This window comes from Poecilia reticulata, chromosome 1, assembly GCF_904066995.2.
Source record: "Poecilia reticulata chromosome 1, P_reticulata-male-v2, whole genome shotgun sequence".
Classification (NCBI taxonomy): Eukaryota; Metazoa; Chordata; class Actinopteri; order Cyprinodontiformes; family Poeciliidae; genus Poecilia; species Poecilia reticulata.
Genome location: NC_088830.1, coordinates 23099057 through 23118678, shown reverse-complemented (window position 1 = coordinate 23118678; position 19622 = coordinate 23099057). Strand labels below are relative to the sequence as shown.

General features: G+C 38.9%; 2 protein-coding genes across 2 annotated transcripts; one reads left to right on the top strand and one right to left on the bottom strand.

The window, feature by feature from the left end:
• Nucleotides 1–2106: 2106 nt before the first annotated feature.
• On the top strand, nucleotides 2107–11198 carry emp1a (epithelial membrane protein 1a). Its single transcript, XM_008416062.3, has 5 exons — nucleotides 2107–2237; nucleotides 3009–3092; nucleotides 5332–5440; nucleotides 5528–5668; nucleotides 9485–11198. Exons 2-5 carry the CDS (start codon nucleotides 3018–3020, stop codon nucleotides 9643–9645), a joined length of 486 nt encoding a protein of 161 aa, XP_008414284.2. The 5' UTR covers nucleotides 2107–2237; nucleotides 3009–3017; the 3' UTR covers nucleotides 9646–11198.
• On the bottom strand, nucleotides 10869–18798 carry f8a (coagulation factor VIII associated). The gene is made up of 12 exons (XM_008416050.3): nucleotides 18674–18798; nucleotides 17341–17387; nucleotides 16142–16214; nucleotides 14437–14596; nucleotides 14256–14324; nucleotides 14022–14142; nucleotides 13829–13921; nucleotides 13626–13690; nucleotides 13011–13092; nucleotides 12823–12869; nucleotides 11601–11656; nucleotides 10869–11489 (listed from the first exon to the last, which is right to left on the bottom strand). The coding sequence occupies exons 1-12, from the start codon at nucleotides 18730–18732 to the stop codon at nucleotides 11408–11410; spliced, it is 954 nt and encodes a 317-aa protein (XP_008414272.1). The 5' UTR covers nucleotides 18733–18798; the 3' UTR covers nucleotides 10869–11407.
• Nucleotides 18799–19622: the final 824 nt, after the last annotated feature.

Below are 19622 nucleotides of genomic sequence, written 5' to 3'. Positions count from 1 at the left end.
AGCTGGTTCGAGTTATGGGAAGATGGATCAAGATCCACGATAATCTGAAGGTTGTGATTGGAACATATCAAAACGCAAAAAAATGAAAAGAAAAATCGAGAGATATGAACAACTTTACAAGGAACTGAACCTCTTTACCTTGACATCATGAAAAGCAGAGGATTTGGTGACCTGCCTGTTTATATTCAAAACACATCATTCTGTGGGGAAAAAATAAGATATTAAACATTCGGTCAAAGCAAAGCTCTGATGGGAACTTAGACATTTTGTCTTAGTTCATTGCTACGACAGTGAATCTCGAGGTTTAATTGCAGCATTTCTGACTGATGAGACTGTTGACACTGTTGATGAACTTATAAATGTGGTTCTGGCATAATTCGATCAACATGCTGTAGCTGCTGAACGTTCATAAAACTCTTGAATGCATGAAAAATTCCTTAGGCTGAGCAGCTCACAGTCATAGTTTTAATCTTTTGAAAATATTTTTATTTTAGCAAGCACACACACACAGACACTTTGGGATGTTTGGGATCGTGCGAATTCTCTCAAACTCACAAATAACTAGAACTGCTTTTCCCTAGACTCAAGAATTTCACAGAGGTTCATGCATATTTTCTTTTATAACCCTTTAAACTGCTGTCATACAACATTAGAAGATAATTTGCATTGATTTCTGTGGCTATTTATGCTGAACCTGGCCCTCATGCAAAAATGAACTGTAAAAAGAATGGACTGAACTGAAATTGATCTCTTTTTCATAAGAGGGAACTCCATGAGGTAAAATGTTGAAGCAAAATTTATTATTTGTGTACTGGTGTTGAATGAAAACTAATTTTGAAAATGTAAAACAGAAAGGCCTTTCTACCAGGAATAAGTTATTAATAAGTTGCTATTGAGGTTGCCACGGTTTCAGGAACCTAAACTTAGTCTGGGTCAACTTTATGGAAGAGAAATGTTGTCATTCGGTAAGTTCACGATTTCAGTCTTTTCAGATCTGAGATGTTGTTGGTATTAAGAAGATTTCTTTATTCATCAGACATTTGTCAACTTTATGCAACCTTAATGTTGTCCAACCTGACAACCTACTTACTTTTCCTACGACCACAAAGCTATAAAGAGCACAAAATAATAAATCAGTTAAATTAAAAATAAAACATTGTTTACATCAGGTTTCAGCAGCAACAGACAGTTAAACATTTTTAAAAAACAAACTCTGGAAAGGCTATATTTGGGTAATTTGTACAGGTCAAAGTATACATCATTAACGAGCATCTTATTTATTTATTTTTTACCCAAATCTGATTTAAAAAAATTCAGAAACTGCAAGCCTTTCTTAAACTATAGCAGATGTGTGAGACCCATTATGTTTTAGATTTACAGACAGGTGAATGGGCATAATTTATGGTTTGATGGATAGTTTATTATTGAGCAGGTAAAGAAAATAGAAATTTTAAAAAGATTTGAAAATTTTTGACTGGACAAAATTGTGTCCTTTGAGTATTTTTAACATTAGAAGATTCAACCATGTGGCAACATGCTTGGACACGAATGGCCAGCTCTTCAGGGTGAAACACGGTGGCAGCAGAGTCATGCTATGGGTTGCTAGTTTGCAGCTGGCACAGAAATGATCATACTAATACTTTTGATAAAGTTCATATAAAACAGGAGCCATGTTGCTGAAACTTATGAAATGTAGACTTCTAGTTATTGTCTTCTCTTTGCTTTTCCCCTCACGCTTTAAATGTCACCATCAGAGTGCGGCTGTTTCGCAGAGGATGGACTCAGATCGCGCTGCTCCACTGGCTACAACTCTGTCTAATGTGCCATCATTGCAGAAGTTATTCTGGGTGCACAATGGCACAGAAAATGGAAGTTACAGGGGATTCTTCCTCTAACTTCCATCAACACATGGGGACAGTTGAGCCACTCGACTCAAATATTTAAAAATACAAACTCATCACAAAGTCAGGACATTGAAAAAAAAAAAAGCATATATATATACTCATATATATATATATATATATATATATATATATATATATATATATATATATATATATATATATATATATATATATTTGAGACTTTCTGGGTGGGGCTAAGAGGGGAGAGTAAAAAGGAGTGGAAAGAGAGTGAGAAAACAGGGAGATGTGTGTGTTGAGAATTAGAGGCAGGGTGGGGACACACTTTTACACATTCCCAAGCAGCTGCCGCGCCGAGACTTGAAGCGCTTTCAGGTAACTTTTACTCATTCTGTTCTGTTTCTATTTCGGAAAAGTCCTGGATTACCTCACGTACTCTGCGGAACTGTGTTATCAGTCTTATTTGCTATTGTAAAGAAAGATCAAGTTAGCCGAGTGCACTGTAAAAGCGTTGAAGGGCAAAATAAGCACAATAAGTGCGCCAAAGAGGCTGCACATTTAATATAGTCATAGTTGTTTTTGTGCAAGTTAGAGTTGTGAGTCGTTTTTGCCTCGCTGGATTCTCGCGCTCTTTCTAAAGTTGTTGACTGCGGTGTCGGGCCTGTGTGTGTGTGCGTGTGTGTGTGTGTGTGTAAAACTGAGGGGGTCCCATTTGGGAATGCCCAAACACGTCCAAACAAACGCGCCTTTCTCGTCCACGGAAACTGCGGAAAGCGGTGAAAACGAGAAGATAAGCGAAGATCAGTAGTTTTCAGAGAACGTAATCGGGGAGGAATTGACTTTAAGTTGCTAGAAAATAGGACAGAGTTGTAAAACGAAGCGCTTTGGAGCGTCAAACCGCCTGACTGTGCGACGTGTCTGACTCCAGATGTTGTTCAAAAATCCTCCTGACTCCCGGGGCGTGTTGGGATTCGCATGTAATGGCTCTCTGTCTCTCTCCTCTCTGTTTTCAACGTCTTTCAGTGTTAAATTGTATAACTGGAACTCGTGCTGTGTATTAATTGATGCGTCCTATAAAGCGCGTGTGAGTGGAAAATAAGCAGTGATGTGCATCCGTTCGCATTCCTCTCATTTATCAATTTTCAGAGGGTCACAATGTTGGTGCTGGCAGGGATCGTCGTTTTGCACATCACCACCGTCATCCTACTCCTGGTGGCCACCATTGATAACGTGAGTACTTTTTATTTTCTTACTTACGGGGGTCAGAAGTGATCCCCCCACTAACTGATCTGTACGGATGGCAAAAACAAAGTTGGGAAACAGATTTTCACTGCAGGAGTTTAAAAAATTGCACTGAATGACAAAAGTCCCTGCTAATTTGTTTTCAATTTGGATGATGACATCACAAGAGGCAACAGAACTGAGCTCATGGGTTTGGGTCAGTCAGCCCCTTCAACAATTTATACTCGATGTTTTGCCATTTTAAAAATGCAACCGACTTTGTAAAAACTTTTGCAAAAAGTTAAATAACGTCAACTGAGACGGCCAATGGCCATTTGTATGCACACTAGCAGATTCAGGTTAGGAAAAACATATATTAAAATTTTTTTTAATTTTGGAAATTTACAATAAGCAGATGGCACCCATTTGGTGGAATGGCCCATTTCATGTAATCAGTAGTGAAAGCAAGCCTTTGTGAAAGCTAGACAGCAGCTTTAGCATACATTGCTTCATGTTTTACTTTTTCACTATTAACAGTGGACTGTGAGCAGTTTAAGATCACAGCAATCTGTTCATGTTAGCTGTGGGGTGATAAACACTGATGCTACTTTAACTGAGGGTTGTATTAAATGTCCTTGGATCATTTGAAAGCAAAAAAGAACTTAAGAAACTGAAATCTTATTAAGCTAGCTAAGTCATTACGCACTCTCAGCTTATCAAAATAAAAGCACTTCCTGCTCTGTTCATTCAGAAATTCTACATTCTTGCTCATTTGGTGTCTTTACTGACCTCTGCCCATTATTTTTCACTTCATAGCTTACAAAGGGGTCCTGATGCCAAAAAAAAACATTGACAAATAGAGGGAAGGTTTCATTTATCTTAAGCTGTGTTTTAAAGAATCATTGTTTAATATAGATTTATCCAGTTCACGTTTGATCAGTCTAGATATCTGAAATAAACAATCTTGAAAGTGAAATACATTCCAGATTCCATAAAAACTGTAAAACATCCATGAGTTTACGTTTTAAAGGACACTTCCAAGCAGATGCCAACTTTAGCGTCAGTCTTGGCGAACAGTTAGCCTGTCTCTGTAATCACTTAGTGCAGATCTTTATTCCAGATGTAGAAGTCTCACTATTAGTTGGCCCTTAATTGTGAGACTTAAGTACAATTTCCTTTTCCACTTAGCGATAAGAGTCTCAAAAATAACTATAATGTGGAAAGCTTAAAACACTCCTTCATATTCAGGACTCATGATATTAGCTTACACAAAGACACATGCTAACAACAATGGGATAGCCCTTCAGGAAACATCCTTCACATTGATTAGAAATGTAGTGGATCTATAGTATCAGAAAGTTTTATGATAATATTATTTAACCTATCCCTAGCCCTTAATTATTATTTTTTTTTACATTTTTGGCAAATATTCCTGAAATTCCATGCGGTGTTTTCTACTGCAGCTCCAATGTTGTGGTGTGACAATAAATAACAACATGTAAACACCTCAAAATAAGGAATTTGATTAAAAAATACTGAATAACAAAGAGACAAAAAGACAAATTACATTATCTAAAAGAACCATGATTATTTGCTATATGCCCTATGTGATGTATTTTACAGACAAAAGTGTGTGTGTGTGTGTGTGTGTGTGTGTGTGTGTGTGTGTGCGTGTGTAAAATATTCTCACGAAGACTGTGGATTTTATCTTGACTAAATAATGCTTTACAACAGCAACACAAATAGAAAAACCAAACATGACATGTTGTTTTGTATGTGATTTACCATGTTTAAAGTGAATTTGATTTTACATAAAAGTCTGACTAATCTCATTAAGTTATATCTGTAGCAGAATTTTTTTTAGTTCAGAACAGCCTAAGTTTTCAACATTGCCTTTCCATGCGTCTTTGGCCTCACGGTGCCAGTGTGTAAAGCATCGAGAATAAAGCCTGACTTGAATGTCAAAATATGTTTTCGCCGCCCACTGTGTTGCAGATCTTGAAACCTCCACATGCACAAAAACAAGCAGAGCAATGTGTATAGAATAATAAAAAAAAGCTTTGTAAGAGAACAGTGAATTGGTCTGCCCACACTGATAAACACATACGCACACACACACACACACACACACAATTAGAGGGAAAAATAAGATGAGGAAAGAAACTTTTGCCGGCAATACAACTTCCAAACGTTTGCAATGTAATCATTATGTGCCTCTGTATGTTTTGACGTTTATTCTTGTTTTCAGGCTTGGTGGGTTACTGACACTGAATACACAGACCTGTGGGGCAAGTGGGACTTAATAGGCTTAGACTGGCATTATGGCAATCTGAAGAAATACTCAGATGTCCAATCAGGTTTGAATACAAAAAAAAAGAAAAAATTTAACATCAGCGGTGTTAATTGAAAAAGTAATTTTTTTTTCTCTTTAAATCTTACTGCAGACTTCCTCCAGTCGGTGCAGGCCACCTCGGTCCTGGCCTGCGTTTTCACCATCCTGGCCCTGTTTGTGTTTGTGGCTCAGCTGTTTACCCTGCCCAAGGGGCAGAGGTTCATCTTCACTGGCATTTTGCAGCTAATCGCTTGTAAGTAACCTGGAGTCAAATGCAGAATGCTGCTGTGAGAGATATTGATTCATGTCCCTGTTTCATATCGCTGGATTTGGTTCCTTACGGATGCCACATGCTTGGCTGACTGAGGTCAATAATGCCATTAAACCTCGATGCTTTCGGAACGGAACGATGCAGACGGTTGAAAAAAAATGAAACATTGAAGCAGAAATAAATATGAGATTTTGTAGCATTACGGCTGCACAGTGGCGCAGTTGGTAGAGTTGTTGCCTTGCCCCGGTCTTTCTGCATGGAGTTTGCATGTTCTCCCTGTGCATGCGTGGGTTTTCTCCGGGTACTCCGGTTTCCTCCCACAGTCCAAAAACATGGCTGTCAGTTTAATTGGCCTCCCTAAATTGCCCCTAGGTGTGTGTGTGTGCATGGTTGTTTGTCCTGTCTGTCTCTGTGTTGCCCTGCGACAGACTGGCAACCTGTCCAGGGTGACCCCACCTCTCGCCCGGTACGCTAGCTGGAGATAGGCACCAGCAACCCTCCCGACCCCACTGAGGGACACAGGTGTAAGAAAATGGATGGATGGATGGATTTTGTAGCATTACAAAAAGATGCATTATTATTTAGTCATTTAGCCCTAAGACTAAATGACTACAAAATAATAACAACTTGTTTAAGATCTTGTTTTAAAGGTCAGAGAAAACATGTGATGCTTGAGCTTCCATGCACAGATCAGCTCAAATGAAATGCAAATCCTAAACTGTAAATGACAGCTTATGTTTGCTCATTATGTAGATTGTTATTAAGTTATAAATTGTGAACTCTTCTCTTCCTGGTCCTTCATAGTTACAGCCACATATTCTGACTGCAACAGTAGTTTTGGTTTTTATGTGATAGAGTCACACAGAGTAGCATAAAATTCATTTTTTATACAATTAAACATCTAAAACCACGAGTTGCATTCTTATTCAGTTTCCGTCACCCTGACACCCTAAAATAAAATCCAGTCCAATGAACTGCCTGCAAAAGTCACGTAATTGGCAAACAGAGTCCATGTGTGTGTAATTTAATCTCAGTTTAAATCTGGCTGTTTCACAAAGGCCTAACGGGTTTGTTAGAGAACACAGGTGAACACAGTGACAGACAACTAACAATATACTCCTGAAAACACCATCCCCATGTGAAACATAGTGGTGGTGGCATCATGCTAAGGGAAGCTGACGTTGAACAGAGACAGGAAAGTTGGTTAGAGCGGATTGGTAGAAGAATGGAGCTAAATATACAGCACACCTGGCTGTTAAAGATTTGAGACTAGTCAGAGGTTCAGCTTCAAGCAGAACTACAACATCCTGACAAACACCAAGAAGTTCATCCATGTTTTCAGTCAAAGTCAGGATCAAAATCCAGTTGAGAATCTGTGGCAAGACTTAGAATTTAATGCTTGATATTCTCCACCAAATCTGACAAAGCTTCTACAATTTTGCAAAGAAGAATGGGTAAAAATTCACGTCTGTACATGTTCAAAGCTGGTAGAGACATACCCTAAAAGAATCACAGCTGTAGTTGAGGGAACAGGTCATTCGGCAAAGTATTAACTCATTTTCTTTTTATTAAAAAAAATTGTCCTAAGTTGTGTTGTTGTATCACATAAAACCTAAATGAAATACTTTGAAGTTTGCGTTTGTAAAGTGCCAAAATGTGCAAGAGCTCGTCTCTTTTATAGCCAGATGAGTTGCTGGGAAAACCTTTCACCCTGACTCATTCTGACGCCTAGCAGTTTGTTCCCATCTTGTTTGTTCCTACAAACAAGATGAGAGATTCATCTATCTGGGAACAGTAACTGTGTTCAGATATCTTCCAGGAGTTTTATCGTCCTTTCCATTGTTTCATCTGTCAGTGCCTTTGGCTGGGCCGCGTTTCCTGTCGATCTGCCAGCTCACTCAGCTCCACAAGCACAACTTTTTAACTGTAGACTCATTAACAAGATCCTCGTAAATTCAACTTGTCTCAGTCCTTTCGGTATGTTTTAAGACAATTTTGTATGACGCACATATGTATCAGATAATGGTTAGGGTTTTTTTTGTATCGCAGGCAACACCCAAAAACTCCTCCAATGTCTTTACAATCCCCAGTGGGGGATACAGAAGGGTGGGTCAGTTTCAGACTCATGTTTCTGTTCGACTAAAGAATTTGACCAGGTGGTATTACACAGAAACATCATCGGCTTTTAGGAATCATGAACTCGCCTCTTTTCATCTCACAGGAAATAAGAAAGTAAAACATTTAAGGCGTTTTAAAGTAAGAGCGACCTCCTCAAATGCTGTGACCGTGTTTGCGTTATTGTGTGAAAGCATGACAATGTAGCAACAATAAACAAGTAGAGGAGAACGGCGTTCAAAATCACTGAGTGTAAAAAAAGATCGTGTGTTAACGTGTTCCTTTTTTTTTCATTTTCATCTCAAAAGCAAAGATTTAGTTGAAGCTTAACTCACCAAACAGCTGCCAGTGAGCTGAGAATGCCTGGGATGTTACATTATTCAAGGCTCCAAAGCTTTGTTGCTTCAGTCACGATTCAAAACAATTGGATTTTTCCATCCTGGAAGCCTCCAGAGGTTTTTTTTTAGTGCACAGCCATATACTGCAATGCATCGAATAACCACATTAAAAAAAATGAAAATGGTATGCATTCTAAACATGACTATAATCAGTGTGATCCTTTTAGATGTTTTGGTGGCAGTTCCTACTTCTAACAGATTGTGTTGGCCCAGATTGTTTAAGGAAATAAACAATCAGCAATCAGCAGGCGACTATATGGACACCTGATGACAAAGAAATAGTTACTGACTGCTTCCTTGAGGACGAACCGCCACAAGAGGTCATTCGTAAAAAAGCTTGCTTGTCACGGAGTGCTTTATCCAGGCATAATTGAAAGTTGAGTGGAAGGAAAACATGTGCTAGGAAAATCTGCACCAGTAATAGGGATAACCACAGTCTGTTCAAAGACATGGAGTAGATTGCTGCAGTGTGGACTGCCGCAAGAGTCAGTGTTTCAAAAGCCATCTCAAAGAGAAGCGTTCAGAAAACAGCTTTTTACATTCCTTCTGTTAAGCCAGAGCGTTTTCCAGAGGTCTAAAGTCAGTGCAGCCAGACCAAGAACCAAGTAGATGGACATGCTTTCCTGTAGGCCGACATCTTGAAATAGCTGGTATTTACTGGTCTGATGTAAGACTGTAACATTGTGAGAACCTCGGTCTTGTAGTTAGGGTTTGGCTTTGCTTATCATTTACAGCAATCATTTTAAAAAAAATCATGATAAGAATGTTGACTTAGCGTTGTCAAAATAAATTCAAACTAATGATGCTTAAAATAGCCCCAAACTGTCTGTATTGTTGGCATTGTTAGTTTTACTATTTTCTCCACTGTTTTTTGCATTGAGAGTATCAATAAATATCAATACATTTCAAAAATATAACTAAATGTAATTACTGTGTGCAGATTAGTGATATAAATCACACTTTTTTGTGTGACTGGTGTCCTAAAGAAGTGCATTACAAGTGGGTATGTATGGGTATGATAACACAAAGTATATCGCTAACCCCTACTTATAATAATCATCGTAATGAACAGAAATAAAAGCTTTTCAAGCTTTTATAATCAGGATCTACATAACATTAATGGTTTTACTGTTTGAACTGAATGGCCTGGCGCTGTACACAAGCCCTCTTTAACAATCTTGTCGCAGTTGACATTTTTCCTTTTCAGAGAAAACATGACTACTTCTAAAAATCTCATCTATGTGCATCATCACTCCCCATTTCCTTCCTTCCTTCTCTCCTGCAGGCCTGTGCATAATGACCGCAGCCTCGATCTACACAGCACAGCTTCACACCACTGAAAAAAAAGGAGGGTACGGGCACAGCTACATCCTGGCGTGGATCTCCTTCGTCCTCACTCTCTTCCTTACCATCACCTACATCGTCCTGCGGAAGAAGAATGCCTGAATCGGAGGATGACGGGATCCATGCTCCTTTGTCCTTTCAGTCATTTCAAGACTTGTCAGCTTCATCCTCAGTTAGGAATATGTTGGAATGCTAACGAGCCAATACTCTTTGTTTTGATCTTAACAAGTTGGAGTTGGAGAGTGGGACTGTAAGTGGGTAAGATAAGGAGCTTTCATCTGTGTAACCTTAAATAATTAATCATTTATCTCTGCGATGTAGCTACTTGTAGGTCTGGAAACTCAGTCCAGACGTTATCAGTATTTTAAAGTCTGTGTGAAATGTCACTTGCTGTTCTTCTGACTGTACTGACTAGATTTCCGCCGCGCTCATGTCTGATCTGATCATCTAAGTTTAATGTGTGAGTGGAACAGATCCAGTCAGAACTGTTCACACACACCTCATTGGCAGGCATTCAGTATTCCTCAATTTTCAGGTTGCTGAGCTAATTTATAGGTTAAGCAAAAATGTAAACAATCTTGAATTTGTTGTGAATTTTCGCTAATCCGTCCCACACCTACAGGCTCAAATGTATAATTTCGGAACGGATAAAGCAGGCTGAGAAAATAAGGTCCTGGGAATCCATAACCCAATTGGAAATGTGTGTTCTGTGCTTAAAAGATGGGCCTCTGCCTGAAAACCAACTAATTTGAATGAACTCTACCATTTTGATAAGAAGTAACCAGCCAGAATTATACCAAAAGGTCAGTGAGGGTGCATATTTATTTTTGAGTGTTTATAGAACAAACATTTCATTCAAACTCATGCATCAGATTCTTGTCTTCTAAAAATTCCTGAAGCTACATGAGGCATCATCCTGTCCTGGGGAGGGAAAATAAGAAAAATAAAAGAAAAAAATTAATATGAAACTTAGTCCTGTAATTAGCGGATCTAACCTCTGATCAGAATTGCAGTTTATGTTTGAAGCTTATATCCAGGTTTTATTCTGCAGCGGTTGCTGACGTCCTAAGACACGAGCGTTGGGCCATTCATCTTTTCTGTTGCTGAGCTAAAAACTAAAGTTTCTAACAAAGTTCTGATGTGAAAAGATGAGCACCAGAAGAAGCAGCTCCTGGGATATACTGTATTTTAGAAAGATATGTCGAGTGAATCCATCATGTGAGGAAATTGTGTCGTGAGGCTGATGGTTACTACTTCCCTGTACCCCAGAGGGTACAGCGACTTGCCTAAACCGCAATAACAATGAACACTCTTGAAACAAAAGCCTTACTTCACAGAACATTTAATCGTTTCTCATTATTTTACAAGTATGGTATATGCCTTTTACGTCTATGTACAATGTAACCAATTATATTTTTGTAGCATTTTGTATTGAGTGTATTTTTCTTAAGCTATGTTTTGTTTTCTGTCTGTAGTCGGCTGCTATCTTATGTAAAGTACGTTTGTACAAGTGAATCTTAAAACGACCCAGGGATGAAGAGCGGAGGTGTTATGTTTTACCATTTAACAGAACTATGCATTAGACAATTTGTTTGTATTTACATTGGAATCTAAGCCATGTCTTTTACTAATAAAGTCAATTAAAACAAACAGAAGCTGTGTTTTACCTCAAACAACCTCACTTTTACATCGAATAAGAATTGGTCCAGGTTGAAATGAGTGAATAAAACATAATATCTCTACCAGAGTTCCTAAACTGTGAAAACAACCCTTCTTCGGGTCTTACAACAGACCGCTCAGAAACGGGAATATTCCATTACACACAGTATTGTTCCCAGAGGAAGTGAGTAAAAGCCAGGCTGTGCTAAATCCCTTGACCAGACGGTGCAATTCGCTCCAGAACCACAAGGTGGAGCAGGTGATTCTGCTCTGCCGTCAGAAAGGGCCTGCAGAAAGAAGCCACAAAAACATGTGATCAATATTGGCAAATGATGGCGAAGCCTGGAAATGCTTCTCTGATGATCACATGATGGGAAGAGACATTTATGAGTGCTCACCACAGCTCAGTCTGCAAGGACTTGAGGGACTCGGTGTCTTTCTCCTGACACGCCATCTGCAGAACAGATCTGCTGTTAGACACCGCACCAATAAAAACACAACTACAGATTCAAATGAGCTTGTTAACGTCTCATATTTCTATGTTTACTGCCTCATAACGAGCTTAGGCAGCATAACAACAACAGAAACTCTTATTTTATTAAGGGTATTTGACATATGCAGAGCCTTGCTGTATTAGTCAAACAGCTTGAACGTTTTCCACTTCTTGTCACATTACAAACGTCTATTTAATTGGGAATTTGGGGAGATTTTTGAGACAGACTGGCACACAGTAATGCATAATTGAGAAGTGGAAGGAAAAGAAAACACTTTTTTTATTTACAAATTAAAACCTGAAAAAGAGTACTTTGTAGAAGTACGAGCACCTTTTGGTGTAATTGCAGCTGCAAACCAACACCGTCAATATATTTAGGTGTAGGCCATTAAAAGACGCAATTGTACTTTGATCAGTCTTTCTACTGTAACTTAAGGCCAGTTGAAAACTTATCACAATATAAGGGTTTCATATCAGTCAATATCAATAATTTTTCATACTTTTTTTTAAATTATTTTAAAAATCTGAAATACAGCCGGCAACCAAAGAGCAAGTGATGCCACCAACGTTGCTTAGCTGGCCGTGAGAGCTTGAGTGGATAAAGCCTTTCCTTTGCCTACATCTCCCAGAATGCTCTGTGGTTCTGGATTGCAGTTAAGTGAAAGTATTGAACATTCTGTTGGACATATATTTTATTGATATTAATCGCATGTCTATTGCGGCAGCTAATGCTATTGACTTATTGCCCAGCTCTCTAGCTTTATGTTTAGAGTCTTTTTCCTGCCGGAGGATGAACCTTCGCTGCTAGGAGGAAAAAAAAACCCCAACCCTCTATCATTTTACTTCCACTTCACCATCATGTTGAGCTGATAAAACTCCAATAAACTACTTTGTGGCTGTACAAATAAAAAACACAAAATATTAACTGCGAGAACCTGAAAGATATTATGAAAAGTCTAGCAACATAGGTGTCAAATAGAGAAGAGTAATTATGCTGCCAAAGGGGGAAATGCAACCAAAACATTTATCACTGTCATGTAGAGGCTATGAAAAACAACTTCTGTGTGCGAGGCAGAAAAGGTCAGGAACCTTTTGACTTGGCCAAATGCATGTATCACAAAACTCACCACTACAGACTGCAGAAGCAGGAACACATTCTCAGGCAGGAAGGTCACTGAAAGAGCAAACAGCATTCATATTTAGACCACTGCCAGGGTCATTCGCCTGATTCATGCTCAGAGTTTGACAGGAACTAAAATCGTTCACTTTTTCCCCTCCAACTCTCCCAAACAGTTAAATATTAAGGAGCGCCTACCTTGGCTGTGAGGGTCAAAGGACTCCCATGCGTACCTCTCCAGGGTCTGGGCATGTTCTGGTAGTAACTTCTGAGGTGGAGGCTGCAAAGAAACACACACCCACACACACACTGAGGCAGTTCCATTAAAATGTGATGACCTGCAGCAGCTGAGCTGTTTTAATGCCTGAAAATGCTTTGCTCTTTTACAGCTTTAACGGTTAAGGGTTGTTTATTTGTAAATCAATTGCAGGATAACTGACCTTGATATATTTTACAAAGATGAATAGGCAAAAATTTCACTCTCTTTACATGCAAAGCTGGTAAAAACACTGCCTTCGTAGAACCATCTTCTGCAGCAGAAGGTGGTTCTACAAAGCACGGACTCAGGAAGGCTGACTAAAAATTCCCACCACACTTTTGAAAACAATGTCTCAGTTTCATTTCACCTCACAAATTTGCGCAAGTTTGTTTTGTACTTGGAAAATTCAATTAACAGACTGAAATGTACGATTGCTTATGCATTGTGAAAGACTTGCAGGTGTGTGAATACTTTTAGAAGACCCCAGTGTTTGTCGCAAAAACATGTCAGGAGTGTCTTTACATAACAAGAGCAATTTTTTTCACGAAGCTTACCTCAAGTAACATCAGCAGCAGAACTCTAGATATCTCACATTTTGCTACAATGTCCAGAAAGGCGCCTTTCGATTGAAACAAAAGAAACTGGTCAGCTTTTTCAGTTCAATCACAGGAATAAACAACACTAGAGACAACATAGAACAATACAAAAGTCTGAGCATCTGAGAATGGTGACCAGTAGGCTCTGGTCGGAGCCTCACCAATAGGGCTTGTGGTGCCTGGCAGCTGCAGTCCTCTCTCCTGACACATCAGCTGCATCTCTGTGAACACCGATAAAGCACCGTCATAGTCACCTGCAAATCAGAGGAGTTGAATACAAAGTCAAACATCTGGAATCGAGCCCGACGTACCGCAAACGACATGATCTCATTCGAATGAGCGGACGCAACTCACGTGTGAGGATTTTACACGTGGCCATCTCTCCCATGGACAGCAGAGCTTCTATAGGCGTCTGCGTCTGTAACTCCGCAGCCCTGTGGAAGTGAACGATCGCTTCTCCCGGTCTGTTCATTTCCTATAGAAGTAGGGAGGAAAGACTGATGCGCCATGTGGCTTACGTGACCCTTAAAGCAAAAATGAAAACCTTCTTCATTAATCATACGGGACAGCTGGAAGCAACAATCAAACCTTGAGCGCGTTGCCAAGTTCCAAACACAGGCTTGCTGCCATCACAGGCTGGTTCATCTCAATGTACACCTGTAACACATTTTCACATCAGCATTCAGTCACAGCCCAAGAATGCAGTCAGACTCCCATCTGTTTTCAGATTTTACACCGAACGGAGTTCTGCTGCTGTTACGCAGCCGACCTTAATGGCAAAACTGTAGCAGTTGAGGGCAGCTTGAAGGTGTTCGTCGAAGCCCGGAGCCTGCAGGGCTCTGATCTCCTTCTCAGATGACAGGAAGAGACGCGCAGCGTCAGTTAAGGCCAGCGCTTCTCCAGGAGCGTTAAACAGGGTCTGCTCGCACCTGTACAGAAATAAAAAAAATACATATATGGAGCTGAATGCAAAAGTGATTTGAGTCATTTTGAAATTGTCACATTTATTGGTCGCTGAAAAAAATCAGTGACCCAGCGTTATTTTCCAAAATGATAAAACAATTTTCTGTAAGCATCTTTAAGGAAAACTTTCACTGAAGCAGCTGAATCTACATAGTTAGAGCTACAGCAAAGTCAGGCAATAATGTTGGACTCAAGTCCTTACAGTAAACTGCAACTTCAGGTACTTCCAGTAGAGAGTGCTGTCCATATGCAACTGGCATCTTAAAATCCAAGACATCCATCCAACTCAGCTTATTTGAAATCTGGTTGCCGAGGTAACAGGTGGTTCAGAAGGAAAATTCAGAAATCCTCCCTCCCCAGTGATGCTTTACAGCTCATTCTGGGGAATTTCAGGACCTTTTAAATAAATCCTTTCGAAGCAGAGAAGCAGCGGCTCTACTACAAGTTCCTCTGATAGAGCACATCAACCTGTCTCTAAAGCTGAGTCCAGTCATCCTGTCATGGAAGCTCATCTTTTAGTCACGTTTCTTATGACCATAGGTAAGGGTCAGAACGTAAACACAGAGGTTTAAAAAAAAAAAAGGAAAGAAGTGTGCATAAGAGTACTATAATGTAGTACAAATATTTTTCTAAAACGGCCCCAATTACAAGTGAAAAAATAGAGCTAAATTTTCATTTATGCTGCACTTTTAGAATAATAATCAATAAAAGCAAATATGGTGTCATGTTATAATTCAACGCTCAAATGTTTGGAACCTTTGCACTTTTTAACCTTGCTATTTTGCAAGCTCATTACAAATGGACAGCTGGAAGCAAGGCTGTTAATACCTGATATTTAGATGCGTCTTTGTATTTGTTCCGAGTAGAATAGTCTCGACTAAAATTACCACAGTTTGAAGGTAGCAGACACACGACTGGTCCAACCTCTGAGTGCAGCTGCCAGCTTTGATCAGCCCCCATGTAGCTGCTCATGCATGGCACATTGCTGTTGCGTAACAAAATTTACCTAGGTATAACTTCGCTTAGTTTTTTAGACCACTTCAGACTTAGAAAACTTAGAACACTTTAAACCAGGTTCATCTGGCAGCAGTAAGACGCTTTATCTGCCATGTTTGTTTCGAAAGAATAGCTTAGAGTCAGCCAAAGACTGGAGCCAAACTCAGCTGACTCACACAGCAAACACTCCGAGACACAAATACTGCTGCAGGTAGTAAAACAAAATTAAATACATGTAACGATGTAGACAAAAATATGGACATAGATGCATTATTATAGTGGGTGTCAAATACATAAACCTGTTAGCCTTTAGTCCCATACATTCACGATCAGATCACTCAGATCCAATAACATCAAATATCAACAATACTTTCAATAAGTCAATATAACCCTCTGAAGAAAACGTCCCAAAATCTCTCATTGTGTCGCCATCACAACCAACTGAACGGCAGACTGAAATAACCATAAAGAGGTCCAAACAACATTAAAATTCAACCTTAGCCGTGTGCGCTCACCGAGCCATGGCCAGGTTACAGAAGGCCGCATACTGAAGACAGTCCTGCTGCTTCAGCTCCTTCGCCAGCTGACCTGGAAGCACGCACGCAGAAGGAAAAAAATCAATGAAACAGAAGAGGCAAACAGTGAAACTGTTCTAAAACATCTGCTCCCCGTTATCACAGGGGCAGACCAAGTGACAGCGCTGGTGTCCTGTTCAAACATTTCTCACCCTAAGAGAGCTGTTAAAGATATTTGTGGAAAAAATGAGGGTCGTGTGCAGGATACACACAACCTTCATCCTGAAAAACAGGACAGCTAAACTGAAAGGAAAGGAAAGACACACGATGAAGAATTAAAGCAAGCTTTTTTCTGTCCATGTTGAGCAAACACATATTAAATCTGTTCTTTTTAATATAGCAGTAGTACCTTTATGCTAATTACTTTTGCTGTTGCCCTGTGATCAGTTCGGTCTTTAGGGTCATGATAAACAACCCGTGGCACAATTATTCTATTCTTTACTTAAATATTGTAAACGTTATTTCCTGTCAGCTCTGTGGCAGCTATAAGCTGCTAAGAAACCAGACGATATAAAATTATATCAGTCAAAACTGTCTCACAAAGAGACAGATTTTCAGCTCTTCTTCTTGGTTTGACTTGATCCATCTCAATCTTTAACTGTTGCTACAATTAAAACCTATGTAGCCATGGAGATGAATCTGTCTCTGATATCCTGACAATCTGCAGACGCAGAGTTTGACAACCATGACAAGAAAATGCCTCTTTGTGTCTATTTTCTGTTTCAGGTAACTGCTCCACTGGAGCCTTGACAGCCTCCTGATGAGCATCTTTGTTTGGCCAGGAAACTTGGTAGAAGAGAAAAACAGAACAGACTAACTCAATGGGACTTAAGTTATTTGAGCCTTTTATAGACGTTTGTTAAGATTCATAATAGTCATTTTCTAATATAAAGGCAGTTCTAAAAGCAGCAGGTTACAAGTTTCTGCTTAGTTTTGGCAAACATTACTGCTAGAAGAAAGAAAAAAAATCTTATTCATAAAGAAAAGTTTTCTATGTAAGGACTAATTATCAATATGACACAAGATACATTTTTAAGAAGCTATGCAGGAGAAAAAAAAACATCTATCTCATGGAAGCGAATGTACCCGGCTGCCATCGACAGCAGATAATCTTCAATTATGGATACGGATCGACTCACCAAACTGTTCACTGGCTTCAGCTACATTTGGCTTTCGAAGAAAACGTCTGCAATGAGAAAGCAAGATTAAGTTTTGACCTGTTATGTGTTACAGGGCTTAAATCTGACAGTGATGAAGACTTAAGAGTTTGATTAGGGATACATGAAATATAGCAACATGTCAATATCAGTGCACACAACAATAAGGCAAAGGGTTGTTTGGAATGAGGTAATACTTTGCATGCCAATAAACCTACTGAATGTAGTCTCAATGCAGTTAAATGTTCACACCTGACAGATTACAATACCAAACATGATACAGGTCACATCACACAATGTTGGAAGCACAGATTAGAAATAGAAGAGTGAAAAATATGGGGATTTAGAGCAAATGATGTTGCCATCTTAATGATTACCAATCATTGCAAACATGTGATTTTCTAATATTGTGAAGCCCAACTTTAATGCAGCATATATTTATTGAAACCTGGAAACAAACATGTTTCACAGAAATATTAATACTGTAAAATACCTCAATAAACCCCAAAAGTTCAAGGAGTCAGAGAGTGATAGTATTACCTTAGAGTGTTTCTTAAAACAAAAACAGCAAACAAATTGTGAAATTAACTGATTAATTTTAAGCATGACAACAGCTTACCTCTTAGATAAGAACACAGAGAGTAATGGGGGTAGAGATCAAGCAATAGAAACAACATCTCTTTTCCTTTTACTTTATATAGCTGATCAATATTTGGATTAATTTAATAACTTACATGGCTGTCAGCAGAAATATCAACAAATGCTTAGATATTTGATTACATTAACAAACTAGTAGTCCAATATTATTTTTAAGATTAAAAATAAGCAACCAGGGTGAGGGTTAAAATCTACTCTTTTTTTTCTTGCTCTAATTTTAACACAATTGTTATGCAAGAAAAATGCATTTGGTCACATTCATGTTATTCTTCTTGGTCTTACACCTCAACATTTTGAAGTCTGACATTTCTATTACATTTCTTTTGTGGTTGATGTGTCTAACGATGAACGTTTGGGAGCATGTTTTTCTGAAATCAAACCAGCGACTACCACTAACTAATAAAGGTAAAGCTTACTCAATAAAAGGAATAAACGTCAAAGCTAACGTCAAGTTAATAAAAATAAGCAAACACATGTATTGCACAGATAATGGGGAAAAAAATGACAGAAACGGACAGCGACCGCTAGCTTTGACTGTTAGCATTAGCCTTCAATGCTACATATAGCAATCAAGACAATAAACGTTATTGTTCTTAACGTTGTCTAGTCATTCCTTTCAACCTCACAGTGAAACAAAGTAAGTTAAAGTCTTACTGACTTCTTCAATTTATTTGACACAGCTCTGTATCTCGCCAGAAAATCGCCTTCCGCAGCCATGATAGACACAGCTAAACAAACCAAACCAGGAAGTCATTCTGACAGGAGCTTTGCGATTGGCTCACTGAAGGTTTTCTCAAGGTTTCATTGGCTGGCGTATGCCGAATGAGTAGCGCGTGTCCCAACAGGAAATGTCCAAAAACAGAGCTTCTAAGCTGATGCATCTAAACAACAGGTAATGTTATTACGGTATTATCCATCCTTTAAAATCTGTATATTCGGCGGTGGTTACAGAGGCTTTTATTAACATATCAAGTTAAATAGTTTGTATGATGTAAATTAACAGTCACATGATTATAATAGTTTCTCCTTTTTCCTTCTTGTTTTCTCCACTGTCACTCCTTTATGGTGATTTGACGTAGAAAGTAGCTCCTTAGTTTTGGCAACATAACAATGACGTGGTTTAACAGCAAAAATGTGTTTGCTGCTGTGATGTTAAAGAATGATATGCCCTAAGTAATAGTAAAAAATTCCAGTAAAATATATTTAGTGATGCATGATGCTCGCCTCAAGCGGAGTTAGATGAATACCTCCAAACAAAAAATCATAAAATCAATACTTTATATTAGACCTTTGATGTTAAATAAAGTTACCAGTATGTATCTGAAGATACTTATATAAGTATATCTGTATCATACTATGGGAGAAATGACTAGGTACTGCTGACATGCTGTGCATTTCTTGCTGACTGCTGGTCATGTTGGTTTGTAGGCATTTTTAAATGGTACTGGCAGTGCCAATAGGTGTCAATATATCGAATAAAACATATTGTCCATAGTCATATGCAAGTATATCAACGACACCCAAACTAAACCACTACACCGCAAGCAAACAATTGCAAATATCTGCTCATAATCCCTGCGTATGAAATAATGTCACAAGAACACAAA

What these genes read in the sequence shown, in the direction of transcription:
- emp1a (XM_008416062.3), top strand. Translation starts at nt 3,018, where the DNA reads ATGTTGGTGCTGGCAGGGATCGTCGTTTTGCACATCACCACCGTCATC. An exon ending in TGGTGGCCACCATTGATAAC is followed by an intron (nt 3,093 to 5,331) that starts GTGAGTACTTTT and finishes TCTTGTTTTCAG; the next exon opens with GCTTGGTGGGTTACTGACAC. An exon ending in CATTTTGCAGCTAATCGCTT is followed by an intron (nt 5,669 to 9,484) that starts GTAAGTAACCTG and finishes TCTCTCCTGCAG; the next exon opens with GCCTGTGCATAATGACCGCA.
- f8a (XM_008416050.3), bottom strand. Translation starts at nt 18,732, where the DNA reads ATGGCTGCGGAAGGCGATTTTCTGGCGAGATACAGAGCTGTGTCAAAT. An exon ending in TGTAACCTGGCCATGGCTCG is followed by an intron (nt 14,597 to 16,141) that starts GTGAGCGCACAC and finishes ATTTCTGTACAG; the next exon opens with GTGCGAGCAGACCCTGTTTA. An exon ending in TCCTTGCAGACTGAGCTGTG is followed by an intron (nt 11,490 to 11,600) that starts GTGAGCACTCAT and finishes TTCTTTCTGCAG; the next exon opens with GCCCTTTCTGACGGCAGAGC.